The sequence below is a fragment of the Platichthys flesus genome, chromosome 1 (assembly GCF_949316205.1).
Source record: "Platichthys flesus chromosome 1, fPlaFle2.1, whole genome shotgun sequence".
NCBI classification, from domain to species: Eukaryota; Metazoa; Chordata; class Actinopteri; order Pleuronectiformes; family Pleuronectidae; genus Platichthys; species Platichthys flesus.
In genome coordinates, this window is record NC_084945.1 from 21,938,464 (window position 1) to 21,957,625 (window position 19,162).

The 19,162-nt window shown below is 38.8% G+C and overlaps 1 protein-coding gene across 8 annotated transcripts in view; it reads left to right on the forward strand.

The window, feature by feature from the left end:
• Positions 1–19,162, forward strand: part of chd9 (chromodomain helicase DNA binding protein 9) — an 82,251-nt gene that overhangs the window by 40,947 nt on the left and 22,142 nt on the right. For all 8 annotated transcript variants that reach the window (XM_062388910.1, XM_062388918.1, XM_062388926.1 and 5 more), the window contains 12 exons: positions 4,515–4,620; positions 7,064–7,210; positions 7,878–7,946; positions 8,233–8,288; positions 9,032–9,149; positions 9,467–9,553; positions 9,819–9,956; positions 10,765–10,886; positions 12,427–12,670; positions 15,652–15,828; positions 16,005–16,148; positions 18,100–18,355. In XM_062388910.1, the coding sequence (XP_062244894.1) occupies positions 4,515–4,620; positions 7,064–7,210; positions 7,878–7,946; positions 8,233–8,288; positions 9,032–9,149; positions 9,467–9,553; positions 9,819–9,956; positions 10,765–10,886; positions 12,427–12,670; positions 15,652–15,828; positions 16,005–16,148; positions 18,100–18,355 (1,664 nt within the window). The remainder of the gene's footprint in view (positions 1–4,514; positions 4,621–7,063; positions 7,211–7,877; positions 7,947–8,232; positions 8,289–9,031; positions 9,150–9,466; positions 9,554–9,818; positions 9,957–10,764; positions 10,887–12,426; positions 12,671–15,651; positions 15,829–16,004; positions 16,149–18,099; positions 18,356–19,162) is intronic.

Consider the following 19,162-nt stretch of genomic DNA (forward strand, 5'->3'; position numbering starts at 1 on the left):
AGAACGGGCGGCTATGGCTCAGAGGTTGGTGGCTAATGTACAGACTCTGCAACGTTTTTTTCACAGACAAACTCCGATTCAAGAGTCAACTACCAAGGCAAGTTTTTGGTGCCATTCGAATTAGCAAAGTCTAGCAAGCCTTTCTCTGAAGGCGAGTTTTTGTTAAATTGCCATGCAAATAAATGCTTTGCTACTTGCTAGAGGCCAAATCCTTTCATGTTATAATTTTTCATGTCATTTATATTAGTTCACAAAAACACTCCATCCATCTGGTCCTGGCCCGGACCCTCTGTCAAATTTTAGAACCCATTGTGGCCCGCGGGTCAAAAAAGTTTGCCCACCCCTGAACTTGCCTGTCACTGTGGTATCCTATCATCAGGGATCAATCTATTTTGTCAGATCAGGGGCAGCTGTAGTCTAATAAGAGATGCACGATTATTATCCCGAAAGGATAGCCACTTTAAATCATGGTGGCAAGAAAAATAATCACCTTGTCCTCCATCAGTAGCAAACATTAAGAGCAGCACATATGGTCAAGATGTTGTACAAATATGAAATTATTAGATTACGCATTTATGGAATTAGAGAAGAACAGTGTCTCGTAGGATAAAGTTATCTGGGGGAGTCGGAGTATAAAGATATTATTTAATGTGGTATAGAATGGACATTATATGGATACAATCATTTTGTCTGTCTCAATATCATTGAGAAATTACTTTAAATGTGGTATGTAATAAATAAACAGAAAATAATACATATATTAAACCTACAAATAAAGTATGCTATTTCTCCTAAAATAACTGGCCTGTTGTGAAGGATCCAAATGAAACAGAATGAGACATTCAGTGAGCTAACAAAACATAAAACCTGCTTTTATTTGTCTAAAAGTTGCAACTTAACTGTTTTTATATTGATTCTTCTTGAGTCATGTTCCATAGGTTACCTTGACTAGCAGTTTGTTCTAAATATATGGTGCAGGTGTGATGTTATGATTGAAGTGAACTGTGTTGAAATAAATAACATTTTATTTTCAATTCATCATACAGTATACAGCCGTCCTTTTGTGAAGCAAATGCTTTTGCCAGTTTTTCTATATTAGATTAAGGGAAAATCTACTTATCAGCTTGACCAGACTGTTTGTCACTTGTAAATGCCAGTGGTCAGTGGATATGAATTCTATGGCATTCACACTACCTGTGCAAAATCTGTCCTCTGAGCTCTTTACGTACATCGGGGAGTCTTGACTTTGACCCTGAAACCTGAAAGCCGACTGCTTTCATACCTCTCCATCTGAGTGAGAGGTTGATTTTGAAAGACTGCATGTGCTGCCTGTCATTTAACTTCATATATTTGAGCTGCTGGGGAGGCTATCCATTTACATGAAGTGTGTGTGTTACTGTGGTGTTTGTAAACCCCTGGGTGGTCCTGCATGTACCGGCTACAGCAGGGTGGAACAGGCTGTAACCGTCATTAAAATATGGCTCAGACTTAGTGTATTTCGATTTGAGTGTGTGTGCGTGCATGTGGAAGATATACTTATCTTCATATTAAGCTTTAACTAGACCACATTGTTGTAAATGCCTACTTACGTGCAGTGCCAAGGAGCCATCTCCCCATCAATATTCTCTGTCTGTTCTGGCTAAACTGATGATTCAGAGCCCACAAGTATCTTGTTTCACAGTTCAGGTTTTCCCATATGGGGATAAGAGAGATGCTTTATCCCTGCTACTTTGTGTTAGCTGCCGAGCTGCTGCCTGGTGATGTGACACTGTTGTTCAGTAAGGCCTGAATTCTCAGCCAGCTTTTTATTTAGTCCAGAAAGAACGCTGTTTTCTATCCCATTCAGCTGCTTTATCTCTTTTTCTCTCTCTGTCTAATCTTCAGGGCGTCATAGCTTGTTATTTTTTTTTTCACCTGCACTATGTCACCCTGACTTGGCATATTTCTCAGCCATTCATCGTGCCAGTGGACCGGCACCAGGGTCATTTTCCGCAGGAAGTGATGTCACCATAAACATAACCGCCCACATTGTCAAATGCCTTCCCCAGGGCAAGTTGCGTGGCAACCGTAAAGTGTCATTGTTAAGAGGATTTGTGAAATGTAATATCATCCAGAGGGGGCAGGGACAGCCCTTAGCACAGTGCTGCTGGAGGAACCTGCTGTTTCCTACTTTCTACAGTCGGATAATACAATAGGCATGTGTGTGTGTTCAGTTCCTGAATGTCTCAAATACAGATTAGTCTGTATGGGCTTTTCCCTTTGGCCTTTTTGTTTAGGGAAACTATGTTGTTGTGAGTGATCCATTGAAATCTTGTTTTTCAAGGTGCTGTTGCTATTGTGACAACTAGTCCGGTTAGTTAGACAAGCTAATCTTGTTTAAAGAATGTCAAACCCAAAGGTCGAAACATTTTAAGGGAATTCAGCAAACATAAATCTGTCTTTTTGTTTAAACTACTGAAACCTATAGTTATTTATTTTTATTTTGGTCCGTGCATCAGTTATATTCTGTTGATTACCTCAGCCAAGGAACTAATATTTTTTGTAGTGGTTTGGACCCAGAGAATCTCTCTAGTTAATTGAAGAGCTTTTCAACACCAAGATGAACTGAGCTGACAAGACTAGAAGAGAGGTCTTAATGTTCAACCAAAGCTGAAGTTAAGAACATTTTCACAGTTTATTGTGTAGATAACATAGTGTTGTATGACCCAAAACACAGTGAATGTTTTGTTGTTGTTGTTATTTCTCTTATCTCCACATTGTATGACGATTATTAAGATAGAGACAGGATAAAAAGGGAAAGACATCTCAGACATTTTAACTTGTGACAGGAAAAGTCTACTATTATTGACAGCTCCGTTGTTTTCCCTCATGTCTCAGTAATTATTTAATCGTTTATTTTCTGTGTTAATGCTTTATTTTTCTTTCTAAAAATGTGAACTGCAACATCAACAAACGTCAGTTACAGACTGCTTGACGACGGTAACCTTGTTCATACCCACAGGTTATAAGAAAGTAATGTTGATGTGAATCATAATCACATTACACTTTGTTATATGATTATTTTATCAGCAACTCGTGTCAGAATAATGTTAGTCAGAATATTGCTGTCTACATCTAGCAGGTACTTCAGCTGGTTGACGTCTTGTCTGGTGGACCCACTCTGTTTCTAGAAATGTAACCTCTGTCTAGCAAATGATTGTTTATCTTACATGAGAATGTGTTGCTAGTATGGGAATCTTTGTTCACATGTTCGGTATGAGTCATTGTAATCTCCTATGAACAAGCCCACAGGGACATTCTCCTCCTCAACAGACATGTACCTGCTCATGCACCTGTGTGTCTGACTGCGTGTGTATGTGTTAGGTCAGCTGCATTATAAAAGCACGTTGGAAAGAGAGAGAGGGGGAAGATGTTGTTTTGAGTCCGTATGTTATCACCACTAGTTTTTTTATTTTTTCCCATTAGCATCTGATCAAGCCAGAGATCTGGCGCCTGTGGCTTCCAAGAGATAATACATGTGGAGAGGCGCAAGATAGGAAATGTGTGCATATATTGTGAGAGAACATATGGGGAAAGGTCACAGAAATAATGTGTGACTGTGTGTGAAAGAGAGAACAGAGAGGAAGAGTATGAAGCCCTGGTAAATAGAAGCTTTCATCTGTTCATTGTGCAGTTTGCTACTATCTGCGCTCCTAATAACATTATCCCTGCAGTCTGTCTTGATACTGCAATTCTATATTAGGTTATAGGGAGAATTTCAACACTCAAAATGGTAGTTTAAAGAGAAAAAAAACTATTTACCTAATTATCACTGAATCAATGTTGATCTGAATCTTCAGGCTAGCCGGGAGCTTCAGCAGGGCACTGAATTATAAAGTAAATGCAAGCAGCTATTGTAAGCAAACTCCTTCTTGTGAGGGTAACCCAAAATCCTCCTGTTGTATATGTGTTGAGGTTAAAAAACACAGAAGTAAACCTACACAACTTGTTCTGCTTTTGCAAACTGGTGCAAGCTACAGTTTGTAAGTGCAATAAACAGTCAAATGACCAAATGGTGCTGGAAGTTTATTCTTTCTGCAAGACGTCCATGATGACATAGTGATTGTCAGTCGTCTGCTACGATCCTTTGATATAGGACAATCTATTTAAGACAGTATCCTACCCAAGCAGTTCTTAGTCCAACCAGGAAAGGCAGAAATTAAAGATTAGTCAAGTTAAGTAAAGTTTAGAATATGATTCATTTCCTCAGCCTCTGTACTTCACCGGATCTGTTCAGCCAGAATTGCTTTGTCTGTCAGGCAACTTTTAGGAGTTTATTGGTTTGAGAATCCTGTTTTTTTCATAATTCTTTAAGAAATTTAAGATGTGTGGGATTCATTTACACTTAAGCATACCTTGATTTTGAAAGAAAAAGTCAATTCATTTCATAATATTCCTAAAGACTGTCTTTGCAGGTGTTCAATGGGTATTTCTGAGTTTTATAGTTAAGGAACTTGTCTTATTCTCTCCTTCAGGAAAATTGTCATCAAGATTGGAAAGAAGAAAAAGCGAAAGCCAGAGTCTTCAGAGGGGGAGTCTGGAGATGACCCTCCAACTCGACACGTCTCTAAAGATGATTCTGTAAGATCCAGTATACACTCTGCACACACTCACTCTCAAACATATTACCACACAGTACAAGTCCCCATTATTGTAAATGGGACTGTAATTATTAGAAGGGTATATCATTTTATTTTAACAAACAAAATATTTGAAACCTAGATCGTTAGGCAATTTTATTTGGGAATTTTGATCCTTAAACTTCACACATCATTATAATCATTTATGAAGCCAAATATCTGCTGAAAAGAAAAGGTTGGTACTTTCTCTGTAACACTGGTACGAGGCAGTGAGTGAAGTGTTGTCCTCGGCCTGACTGTTCCCGCTGGAGGAAGGCTGCACAGCTTTAGTTTGAGCCTGGGAGGATAGACTGTGGTTCATCTGCGGTTCAAACAGAGGTCACGCAGTGGATGGCTATCTCAAGTAAACAAAATGAATCTGTGCTAATGCCGCAAATTTACAGCATCGCATCATTCATCTGCATCTGCAAACACCTAAATATATATATATAAAAAATGTATGTGGTATTTTTACTTTTACTTGAGTAAAATGTTTGAGTTCAACTGCCTGAATTAGATGTTCATCTGCCTGAATTAGATGTTCAATTGCCTGAATTAGATGTTCATCATTAAGAATCCATTTGATAGGGAACGTCATTCCCGCTGAGTTGTTTGTTTTTATTTTTATTTTTGATAACAGAAAATCAAATGATCACATTATTTGATCAAAAGCAGAGCAATGATTTGACTTTGCCGCAACACGTCTCTCTCCTTTCTGCGTCCTATCCGGACCGCTGCCTATGATATAATTACCCTCTAAAAATGGCGCCCCTGGCCTTAATTTAAACAGGCTGTTGATGACTCATTTAGGATGATACGGTGGAAGAAGTCAAAGTAGTATGGCCGACAGCTAGAAGAGAAGCATGGCCTCCTCGGGGGGTTCAGGCCTATTGTCGTGGCGCATGACAGGTTTGACTTTCCAGCTGCTGGTCAGCTTAGGTTTGGGGAGGAGAGGGTGTATCTCCATGGGGATATTATACTCCACACCTAATTAACTTTGGCTCAGTGGCATTTATTCCTAATTAACTACATATTATCATTAGGAGGGGCTCATGTATTGATGCAGGATACAGCGGCCTACACATATGATAATTACAAAGGCTTGACAGGGAGAAACAGGAAGAAGCCGGATTTTAAAACACATGATTTTCTGACTGCTTTTTCTGAGAGTTTTGCTCTATTTCTTACTTGGTATTTTGAAATTTAACCAGGTCATGCATGGGGTATTCATGACATTATCATTTTCAACATGGAATAGTGTGACTCCTAAATGTTTGTCATTTAGGTTTTTCATCCTTTACCAAAACATTTAGAGTGAGTAAGTGAAGAGTGAAACTAGAGTGTCTTGTTGTGTGACTTTGATGAAGACCGTAATGGTTAATAAGCACACTGAGGGAGACTGTTAATCAGTACAGTTCTCTGCACTGTACTAATTTAGGCACTAAAATTTAAAAAAAGGAGATGCTCCAAAAAATAATCCCCTGAATGTTTTTTGCATCAATTATCTTCATAAAGTGCAGTAAACAGTAAAAGCTTAGATCTGCCTTTAAAACAGCATCAATCATTCAAGTACACGTTGGGGCCAGAGTGCAGCTTGGGCCGCTTTTTCGGTTTGAACCTCTCCAAGCCCGAGTAAGTAAGTTAAAAAAAATAATGTAAACTGCACTGAGTTAGTGTTACCCTGCACCGGGCATACATGGTTATCCTTTTATCCATGATTGCAAACACATAGACATTTGCAGTGTAGATAGGCTCGCCCGGTCAATGTGACTGTAGCTGACCCACACCTGAATATCTTTTGAAAATCTTTGTTTACTCCCAGCCTTGTTTCGAGTATTCACAGTATATTGTGCTCTGATTTGCAATTTACCTGTCAGGTAGTTTATTACAAGCATCTTGGGGAGCCTGCCCCAGTTTTTGTGTTGATTTAGTTTCAGTTTCTTAATTTGATCCTTGACTGATCCTGTTATGTTGAGATCAAGACACTGGGATTGAAACCATCTGGACTCTGGTCAGGTTTCCAGTTGGTTGTTCATGACTCTGAGTTTATGTTTGAGGTTTTTGTCCTGATGCAGAATGATCAGATACATCGCTGATGGTATTGAGCCAATGTAAAAATCTAAACATGTTAAGTGTGTGCAGTTCTGTATATAGTGCTACATAAATAGTAGTCACTAATGTTTACTGTAGAAACAGGTCATTGGTCCTTCATTAGTCGCTGCAGTCTCCACATCTCTCCCAGTCTACCTGTTGCAACCTCAGCAGGGCCATTGTCGGGTTTGGAAATAAAAAAAAAAAAAAAATGTTTTACTTGACCACCAAGGTTTGGCAATCAATTAAATCACAGTTGTTATTTTTCACTTATGAAACAGTGCAACTTTTCCCTCCTTATATTTCTTTTCTAGAAGAGGAGATCTAATCGCCAGGTAAAGAGGAAGAAGTATGCTGAGGAGCTGGAGGCCAGGATGTCCGATGAGGAAGTCAAGGTTATAGTCAAGGCCAAGAAAAGCAACACTGCAGCATCCAAGGAGCATGCACTTCAACTCTTTGTAGTAAGAATTCCTGCCTACAACTTCCACATAGCTCTAAGTTGAGTTTTACATGACAAATACTGCACCAGAGTGCAGCCAAATTAATTTCACTGATGATTCAGTCTAAATTTTTAATTATTTTGTTGGTGGCAATAATGTGCATAAACATTAAAAAGATCAGGTTTTGTAGATGGAGAGCAGGATTACAGTGAAGTGCAGCACGGCCTGTTCTTTTTACTATTGAATTGTCACATATAAACCTGGACTGATTCAGTATTAAAGAGAGAAGATACATATTCAGTGCCAATTTTTTATTATTCAACAGCATTGGAATTAGCAGGAGACTTATTAAGAAAAGCTATGGCCAAAACCATTTTCTAGAATAATGCAGTTTCACCCTGCTTTCTGTTTTATATATCAATCATAGGTTTTATATCATCTGTTATATTTGTGTTGTCCAAAATCACAAATTTACCAAACATTTCATATTGATCAGGATGAAAAAACTGTATAAGCCACAGGTGAATCACAATCATGTGCACACTGTTTTTATTATGTATTTATATTACCACACAATATTGTTTATACCTTGCACTTTAGTATAGAGTATTTACATTGGGTGTCTTTTTTATGTTTGCTCTGAGAGACATACATTAAATTAAAGGTTTCATGTTTATTGCATCTGTAGGAGAATCCCAGTGAAGAAGATGCTGCTGTTGTCGACAAAATAATGTCTTCTCGTGTCCTCAAGAAGGAGGTAAAAATGATTTGTTGCTTCAAATTTTCCGTGGTTTTAAGTGATTGTAAGAGATGCAGTAAATTGCTGCACAATTATTGTATAGGTTACATTACAATTACTTTGCAAGATAGTGAGATTTGAATTATTTATTATAAGTAACACTGTCAGCATTATTTTACTGTTTTATGTTAAAAGATATGTCTTAATAACTTTCTATAGTGTAAATCAGTAAAAAAAAAAAAAAAAACGTTTTGAGTTTGTATCTAATTCAGTGTTTTTCTGTTATTTTTAAATCTCTCTTTAGGTCTCTCCTGGAGTTGTCATCGAAGTGGAGGAGTTTTTTGTTAAATATAAAAACTAGTAAGTTCATTGTTCGGTCGTAGACTGTTGTTAATTTTCAAGTGAGCACTGTTTCTATGAATTTCCTTATGAAGCTTAATCAAAATCGGATTAAACGTCTACAATAAAATATTATCTTTTTGGTTTACTGATCATTGTTTGATAATCTTTGAATAGTGATAGATTGAATGCAACTATATTGATTCAAAATATAACTCTTATTATTATGTATTTTTTTATTTCTGTTTTAAAACATCCCAAGTTTTAGAACAAAAAATCTTTCGACACCTTCAGAAAATCCGGCATGTTGAAATGATTCTGAATAAGGACTATACTATATGAATACACAAACACACAAGGCATCCTTGAAACATATTTTGCAACAGTGATTTAATTTCTTGATTATGTACTCAGGGATATTATTTAAACAAATCTAGCTGCTCCCCACAGCAAATTATCAGTGAGAGTTTTGGTTAATTAGGATTTATGAACCGTAGTTTTACTTCCCCGGCCTTGCAGAGAAATAATTTATTTTCACTTGACAGATAATCTGTCATCAGCAAGATTGCGTTCATACATTTTCAGCTTAATGATAAAAAGGATGGAGATATGATTTTCACATTTAACATGTTATAAACCACATGTGATTGAAGAGTCATGTGTCTGAAATCTTTAAAAGACAACGTGATCACATCTGTGTTTTCCCCAAATACCGGTAAATGTAATGGTTTTTCATTGTAGTCTTATTGTGTGTGTGCGTGTAGCTCCTACCTACACTGTGAGTGGGCCACAGAGCAGCAGCTGGTGAAGGACAAGAGGATTCAGCAGAAGATCAAACGCTTCAAGATGAAACAAGCACAGAGGGCACTCTTCTTCGCAAATGTAAGGCTGTGTGTTTGTTTGTAGACATAAATTGTATGCACATATTGGGCAAAAGTTATGAAGCAGGTGTTTGTTTCCACAATATGATGTATTCTAGGACGTTTGTGTTGAGTGTTCATGGATATAAATATTGTGTATGTGGATGTTTAATATATTTTTTAAGTAGGTTTGTGTTGGAAGGCACATCTGTGTGCATATATTTGAATCACTTTACTCACTCAGTTGATACAGCGCTGATGCTCGTCCCAGATGGTGAGTGGGCACTTAGGTTTATTCTCTCCGTCTCTCTTACACTCGTCTTTCTTTCTGTCTCTCAGATGGAGGAGGACCCGTATAACCCCGACTATGTAGAGGTAGACAGAGTGCTGGAGGTGTCGTATTGTGAGGACAAAGACACAGGAGAGGTAAAGCTAGTCCTCTTACATGTGCTAATCATATCTGAGTGGCATGCATGTGGTTATTGTGTCTGCATGCCTGAACACGTTTTACATTTTTTGCAGCATTTTTTTCTCCTTTCAATATATCCTCGACACTACTGATATCTTTGTATCTCACAAGTGCCCAAGGCCATCCTAATGGGCTTCCCTGCAGCCTTTGTTAATATCATAAAAGCAGAGCGTGGCCTCGCTCTAGTCTTTTCCAGTGTTAAATCTTCTCTGCCTCCTGCAGGAGGTGGTGTACTACCTGGTGAAGTGGTGCTCTCTGCCTTATGAGGACAGCACCTGGGAGCTAAAGGACGACGTGGATCAGGGCAAGATTGAAGAGTTTGAGCATCTGCAGGCAGCCAAGCCAGACTCACGCAGGATGGTAGGTCTTGCCCACACATCCCCTATCACTGTAATTTATTTTTCTGTGACTGCTATTTTACTGTATACACATATACACATATTGTCGCTGCCATTTTGATTTGCTAGTAAGTGTGCCGCCCTTTAAATAAAACCTGCTCTATAATTATACAGATTTCCTCTAGGTTAGAATGTGTAAGCATCTCATCCACCCACATAAGCTTGGGGAAATTATAGGCATCATTAGCCAAACATTAAAAAACATTCATACTCTAAAATATACAAACTGAATTCCAAGGATTTCCCTGAGATTATCCAGATGGCCTGTATATGAGGACGCGAATGTTAAAGTCAGTTATTGCAGAGAATCTCCAGAGTTTCTCCTGCGAGCCCACTCGGGATCGTGTTCTATTGAGGCCATGTGAGAATACAGCAGGAGATTCTGTGGAGGATTCACAGCAAATGTTTGGTTGGTTGAGTTTCCAACACATGAAGAACGCATAGTTGGAAAAAAAACTAAAATCATAAAAAACGATCTCTGCAGTGGAAAATTTGAAGTCGCGTCCTGCCTTCTGACTGCTCTGCTCCCTTTTGCCTGATGATTTTGTTGTTGTTGTGAACCTATCTGACCAGAGAATGTCCTTGAATTTGATGAAGGTGGGCCTAGGAGGTCCTTGAATTAAGAAGGTGTGAGATTCCCTGGGAATGTTACTGCTCTATCATTATGTAAGGGGTAGAGTCTTATGTGGTCATCCAAAATATCCACAAATATAAATGTATATTAATCATCCAATCTGCCATTAAACTCTTCCTTAAAACTTGTCACTTAGGATCGTCCCCCGGCCAATCTGTGGAAGAAGAGGGAGCACTCGAGGGAATACAATAGCGGCAACAGCCTCAGGGACTACCAGCTCGAGGGAGTCAACTGGCTCCTCTTCAATTGGTACAACAGGTTAGTTATAAGTATGGTGTATATACATACCTTCACACACACACACAGCCCTCCACACCCACTGGGGCCACAGGGCAAAAACTGTATGTTTGTTATGTAAGCAGTATCTACAACCCGGATCTTGAGCAGGTCATGATGCAGTAACTTTATAGTCATAAGACCTATGACTGAACCAGACATATTACACAATATATAGATTGTGTTGTGTTTAACTATTGACCGATGCTGTTTTATACCAATTTTCTGCCAATACAGCCTTACATGATCAACAGGTTGCAGAGAACAAGGGGAGACATGCAAAATATACGTGCATCACACAGATCATGATGTTTTGTTGCTTTATATCGACTTGAATTACAGAGCTTTCATTTTGAAAAGTTGTGAACTTGGCTCTGCAGATAGGGTTGGTTGCCTAACAGACCTTTCTGAAATGGATGACACACATGTGAACTGAAATGAGGCTCATTCAGTTTTGTTTTATGAAAAGCATTGACTATTAAATCTTTCTTGCAGATAAACTAGGTAGGATGAACACACATTTTCATATGGAAAACTAGTGGATTCCTACACTTTAACACCTCATGCTAAATCTTAAGTATCTTTATACATGTATTTTTAAGCTTCAGTGATCCCATACTTATAGCATATGACAGTGTATTTATTGATTCAGAGATTTTGCATTGGCACATTGCATTATAAGAGGTATCTTCTTTGTGCACCGGAACGGCAGATGAATAATGAATCACTTTTCCTGCAGTATGTGTTTGGGGATCATGCTGCGATTTGGCCGTATTCCCATTATTTGCCTGGGCCTGCGAGGAGAGTCAAATTTCCTGTCAAGATGCACACTGCTACAGCAACAATTGCTTTCCCCCCACCCACGACCACAAAAGAAACACTGCACAGTACATCTGGAGTACAAGGAGTCAGTGTGCTTGCATTAACCCTGGGAATTGGCTTTGTTATGTGTGAGCATGCAGGAGTTTGTGTATGCCTACGCAGAAAGATTCATCAAAAGTAGAGAGCTGCTTAAGAGGCCAGTGGGAATATCTGCACGTTGCAATTAGCATCAAGACATAATACCCCCACCCACTGGACAGCTGAATAAATGGTTTGCCGGCACGCACCACGCAGCAGAGGCAGTTGCATTTGCCATTATGTTGTATATCATCTCTTTATGCGCTGTTATTATCGGTGATGATGATGTTTTCTCCTCTGTTGTTCTTTTAGTATCATGGGGATTTTGTGCATTTTCCTTGTTTCCCCTCACTTTCTTCTCCCTCCATTTCTTCGTCTTCACCACCTCTCTTTTATCCATACACACATTTTCCTGTGCACTGTGAACCTGGACTTTTGTTGCATGAAAAATAATTTCTTGTAATAAATAGATAAAGCGCCTCATACAGCATCTCTACACCAATGATATAATCTTTAGATTTTCACTCAGATGTGATTGATTTGTATATGGCTGATCACTTTTTCCTAAATATCTTGATTAACTCATTTTTTCTTCTAAACCTCTGTTTTCTCGCCCCATCAGACGGAACTGCATCCTGGCAGATGAGATGGGTCTGGGAAAGACTATCCAGTCCATCACGTTCCTAGAGGAGATCTATCGTGTGGGCATCAAGACGCCTTTCCTCATTATTGCCCCGCTCTCCACCATCGCCAACTGGGAGCGTGAATTCCGCACTTGGACCAACCTCAATGTGATCGTCTACCACGGAAGCATGGTCAGCAGACAGATGCTGCAGCAGTACGAGATGTATTTCAGGGACACACAGGTAAATAGGCACCAAGGATATTTACATTTTGTCACACAAAAAGTAGGTTTCTGGCATTATGTGGCAGAATCCATTTTGTTGTGTCTGTTCAAGTGTTGCACAGCAGCAGCGCAGCACACACAGTGAATTGCACAGCATTTCTAACATAGACATTTCTTTGAAAATGTACAATCAAGCACCAAATGTAAAATTCTGTTCTTTGTTATACTGGCCAGGTATTATCTCAAGGCTTAGTTGTGTAATGTCCTCATATTTTGTTTACAATTAATAACTAGATTATGATAAATTATTATAGATGTATGTATATGATATATTGTATCATATAGGATATCATGTTTTATATTGTTTTAAACACTTGTTTTTCCCCAGTTGTACACCATCATTTTTTTACTTATATAATATATAACATTTTATTTGTTGGTCCATATAAGTATGAAAATGAATTGGAATAAATAAATTACAAAATACATCACATAAATATGTTATAACTTTCACACTTTACAAGTTAACAGGGATTAATTCAAATACCTTCTGACTTTTGTCAGTGCTATCAAAAACAAGAACTTGTTTAGGTTAACATCCTTTTATGATCAGCTATTTTGAGTCATACAATCTTAACATAAAATAATACACAAATATCCCAGGCAGAGCTAAATGACTTGCACTTGTCCATTTTGGAAGCTTGAGCGGAATTCTAAATGCATCATAATCTGCCACTTGAAGCTTTTCTGATTTTGCATGATTATAGCTGCACCACAAGTGTGCTGTGTAAAGTGGAGAACAGTAGGCTCTAGAAAGTGCTTTTCTAACAGCATCTGCACACAAAAAATGTTTCCTTGTGCATACAGTTTACTGCACTGACGCTGCACATCGGCACCATCTCATAATATTGTTTACTTCTACATTTTATTCACTGTAGTGTAGACTCAGAGATGTAGTGATGGCAATGCAGCTTTTATTGCTGCACGTTTCAATAGAAAGCACTGCTGTATGTATTCTATGTGTTTCATCTCCTCCAGTAGTTGTTTTGGTCTGAGAGAAGCTTGAAGAAGAAAGAAGCAAGCAGCTCTTGTGAATACGCAGCTGAGTGTACAGTGCACTTCACATATCTAATGCACATTGAATCAAGAGCATAGGGAGCACTTTTAGGTCATCCTGACACACCTGATCGTTCCCTTTTTACAGCGAAGCAGAGAGCAACAGCCCTGTTTTTAACAGATTGAAACTCGGTGAATCACTTTGATTATAAATTATCGCAGGGCTTTTTTAGAAAGCAGCTGCGCTGTGTCAGTAAAACGTCCTGTGAGTAATCTAATGATATATTTAAAAACAGGATGCCCGCGCACAAGAATGACTTTTCAATATCGAAACCTAGGCAGAAACGTAATTATGATGTGCAACACAAAGTCCACTCAGACGTTGTAACCTGTTTAACAGAGTAACTCACATGAACGAAGAGGTAAGCGATCAGCAGCTGAAACATAAGTGAGATGACCAGGCTATTTTTTTTTTCTCCAGACAAAAGATCTCCAGTGTAGTTTATAGGATTTATATACTGTAGTAAATAGCAAGATGCACAACAGCACACATGCCAAACAATAAGTAGACCAGTAGGTAACTAGTGAGGCATGAGAGGAGACTTTCAGTGCTTGGCAGGCCACGTGATGTGTCACAACAGGCACTTAAAAGCTCTTAGCATTCAAACGAACCGTAGGAAGAATTAAGACGAGTGGGAGCAGAACAGAGCCGACCTGCCACCATGCTGTCTCCCAGGCAGTCTGTGATGTCACAGCAGCCCCCAAGGGGAGCTCTCTGTCAGTGTTGCTCAGGCATATCGAGAGAGGCAGGCATCTTTACAGCAGTCTGCTGGCTGGCTGGCAGTGGGAGGGTGTTACTGGATAACTGAGTATCCCTTGAGGGATGTTGTCAAGGCAATAGATACAAATGGAGAGGCGTGGTGAAGAAAAAGCCTCCCCAGACAGAAAAAAAACTAACAAATAAACAAACAGCAGAAAAAAAAAACTAGCAGCCGTGCACGTCCTGGTTGTGCTGCAGATTGCTTTTCTGTCCAGAGGTGTGTTGTAGATTTGCTGTCCAATCTAAAAAAAAAAATAAAGCAGGCTGTGTGTTTGAAAGCATTAGGCTGTAAAGTCATATACTTCATATGTCATATAGTTTCTAATGTCCACAGGTCAGAAGATCAACTCCAATCTATGTCCACACACTAGGTTTTCAATTTGAAATGGCATTTTATAATGAAAAATTATCTCTGATCAGAGAAGCATTTTAGCATTGTGTCAGTAATAAACTATATCCAAACGAAAAAGCCTTAAAACATAAATTACATGAATGATCACTGGGCATGCACTTGCCGGTCTTAACAGGAAGCAGGTTTATCTTCTCTAAGTGGTTGCTTATTTCCTGAAATTAACAAGGAACAGCTTCGGCGAAGAGTAAGAGGGGGGATTTACTTGCTTGGAAAGAAAATGAAGAACAAACAGTTACTGCCAGACAGGATGGGTTACCGATGCTTGTTATTTTTTATCCACTTGTTTGATTCTTGACTGACATAGTTTCCACTTTTCTCCTGTCCCCACTAAAACCGACCCAACCCAGTGTCTCCATTTAAAGGGGTTTGGACCCTCTGGATTAATGTGAATTCCAGGGGTAAATGTAGCAGAACTGATGCATTTTAAAAATAAAACATGAGTTTTGATGTAGCCCACGGGTGTGCAGGAGAACTATATGAATACTGCATGTGTTCACAGCATTTGTTTCTCTGTATTTCCATATGCAACAACTACACAATCTGGTATATGCTACATACCAAATTATTTTTGCGAGTGAACACACTGATTGTGCACCTCCACAGATACATTTCATGAGCATAGCATATTACTGAAAAATGTGAACAGTCGTTTCAGGAATCTATTAGAAACTAATTTCCCAATGCCTATTTCTCTTTCCTCTTTTGTCTTAAGGGTCGTGTTATAAGGGGCGCCTACAAGTTCCAGGCTCTGATCACCACATTTGAGATGATCCTGGGAGGCTGTCCCGAGCTCAACGCCATAGAGTGGCGCTGTGTTATCATCGACGAGGCCCACCGCCTCAAGAACAAGAACTGCAAGCTGCTGGAGGGCTTCAAGCTCATGAATCTGGTACATTAACCATCAACTTAGGGGGATGAACAAGTTAATGTCCCATTTCAACAGTTTAGAAAATAATTCAACCTATTTTGACTTGAAATCACTTCTCTACTGTTCATGGTTTGGTCAAATCAGACTGATTGTAAAAACTGTACCATCGTACTCTCATGCATCTCGTCCTCTTTCAGGAGCACAAGGTCCTGCTGACAGGGACTCCTCTCCAGAACACGGTGGAGGAACTCTTCAGTCTGCTCCACTTCCTGGAACCTGGACGTTTCCCCTCCGAGACCACCTTCATGCAAGAGTTTGGAGACCTTAAAACAGAAGCGCAGGTGACTTATAACATTTCTATCTTGTGGAAATATTGGTACAGTTACAGTAGAGTCACTGCTAAAAATAAGATTTCAGAGTGAACCTACACTGCACTTTGAGATACACATGTTCAAACAGTAAAGGTTTACAATTGTGAGAAGCACATCATATTTAGCGCTTGTGAATCATTTGACAGGACAGTGAAATTATTGTTGCTTAGAGACAACAGCAGACGTTGTTGTTGTTCCGATTTGGAGGTCTTATTGTTACAGATGGAGCCCTTGAAGTGAGGCTTTATCTAACTAGGCCACAGTGACATTTCATACAACACACACACGCTTGCCTAACATATGGTGGATAATGCTTGTCATTGTTAGACAATGTACTGTAGAACTGAACACAACACAAAAAGCTTTTAACATTCCTGCTACATGTTGTAGTTTGACATTTCATATTTAGCCCGCAGCACCTGGGAAATGGTCATAGAAAAAGCTTTGATTTGAAGTTGTTAGGGTTAGGGTTATTATTTTTTTTAGTATTCAAAACTGGGTTCTCAAGCAGAACCTCTTAGTTCAAGTGCAACTGTGAATGTTAAATCCTTTTATTAGTTATAATTGTTTTTTCTGTTTAAGAGGTCCTTCATCATTACATTAAGAGGACCTGTAAGTGTAGTACAAACTGCTGGTGTGGGACAGTTGACCCATTGCTGTTGGCCTAATAATAGCTCAGCTGTAACCAAGAGTTTAAAGGAAGGGTTGGTATCTTATATGTTGAAATCCTCCTCACGTTCCAACGCCATCTATAAGATAACAATTATCTGAAAAGAAAAAAAGCAGGCCTTTACTAAACACATGCCCGATCATTTCATTTGGACTGAATTAAAAGTTTGCGTGCCTGTCTATCACTAACCAACCTGCCTGCCCTTGCTCGTAAGCGAGCGAGTCACAGAAAGTTTCAAGGCAGTGCATTCATGTGTTTTTTGAGGGTGTAGCTTTGACATGAGGGCTTGTTGGAGGGGGTGTGGGATAGGTTGCATATTTTAAAGTCTAGCCTGCTCTGTCAGCTGTTCCAGGATTACAAACCTTGGCTTTAATTCTATTGAACTCATGAACTGGGAGATGTGTTTCTGCACCAAAAACAAAATAAGGTGAAAACCGACAACATGAATAATCTAGATATTAACTCTACAGCCAGCCATTGATTTTATATATATATATATATATATATATATAAAACAGTGTGTTAACAATATTTTTGTCAAAACCCTGTTATTTATAGTAAGAGTAAATTATTGGGTTTCATTAAAGCATTTCTTAATATTTTAAATACAAATGAAATGTTTTGCAGGCAGCTACTGTTTAGTTAAACTTGGCGCAAGCTAACATATGCACATTATTTGCATTCTGTATGGTGTGTACATCCTTGCATTTTCCATGTATGATGAAACATGATCAAGGATTAAGGAAATCTTTATTGTCCACGTTGGGCAATTTGCAATACAGACAGCTGTATCAACACAGACCTCTATCTCAACTTAAGAGATGGACAACTACAATATATAAGACGTAGAAAAACATGAAACTACAAAGAACTTCAGGGTCTCAGTAAAATAAAATCACAATAAAAGATTTTATAAATAATACATTTCTGTAATGTCTTGTCCTGCATATAGGTGAAGTGAATCTGAGGACTGATGGAAAAAGCTTAAACCTACTAAACAAGGGATGTCTATAGGGTCTGCCAGAATTGGACCGGAAATGCAAAGAAAAATTAAGTGAATACTGTCAAAGAATACAATAAATTATTCTCCACTTTGGGATAGAAATAAAAAAAAACATGTAATGACACCTATAAGACTGCTGTTTTAGTTTCAGTCAGAGCGCAACATATGTAACTCAACGCCTGTGTAGTTATCCAACAGCATTTACTCAGAGTCATCACTGTATTTCTCCTCCTCTTCTTCGTCCACAGGTGCAGAAGCTTCAGGGAATCCTGAAGCCCATGATGCTGCGACGGTTGAAGGAGGATGTGGAGAAGAAGTTGGCTCCGAAAGAGGAAACCATCATCGAGGTTGAGCTCACCAATATTCAGAAGAAATATTACCGAGCCATCCTGGAGAAAAACTTCTCTTTTCTGGCTAAAGGCGCTGGCCAGTCAAACGTGCCCAATCTGGTCAACACTATGATGGAGCTGAGAAAGTGCTGCAACCACCCCTACCTCATCAAAGGTATGATGGTACCTTTTAAAGGTTAAATACAGGTTCAGGTAGTTAAATATAGCTGAAATGTATAGTTGTCGTCTGGGTAGATGGCAGAAGGTGCAATTTACCCAGTTTCCTGTTTAGTCTTGTTGAGGTGATGTTGGCTCAGTTTATCAGAATCAAGTGCACACTATAATTTGATACCTCAAGAGATTGTTACAACAGACTTGGCATACTGATAACATTCTTAAATATAATTTGTTCCCCTTTCGATTAAACAGCAGTGTCACCAGAACCAAACGCAGGTTTGCTTTTGACAGTGGAATTATATGCCAAACTATATATATTACACACACACATCTATAAAGTTAAAACTCTGGATACATCCTCACTAACACTTTAAAACAGTGATCTAAAATGAAAATTTTAAGTAAATTGATTCCAGATGAGTGTTTTATTCATCAATAATCTTCTTACTGAATAACACACTTAAACATCAACATGCACGTACATTGCAATAGTTTGTGCCTGTGTAAACAGAAAGTAGATGTCTACTCTGCAGTTGGTTGCTTAGTCACATAGAAGGAGAAGCAAAAAGAGCAGGGATTAACTTTCTTTGTCTGGGGAAAAAGGTGGAACTGTAACTGACAGTAAGTGTTTGAAACACTTGTAGCTCATCATCCTTGATGCGTTCGCCTTTGGTAGTCGAGGCTTTTTATTTCTAAGAAAAGGGTCATGTTATGGGAGCTTGACTAATCATTAAAGGATATGTTGTTTACTTTCGGATTTATGTTTCTTTGTTTTTAGAGGTGCCAGCCAGGTCTATATTTGTCA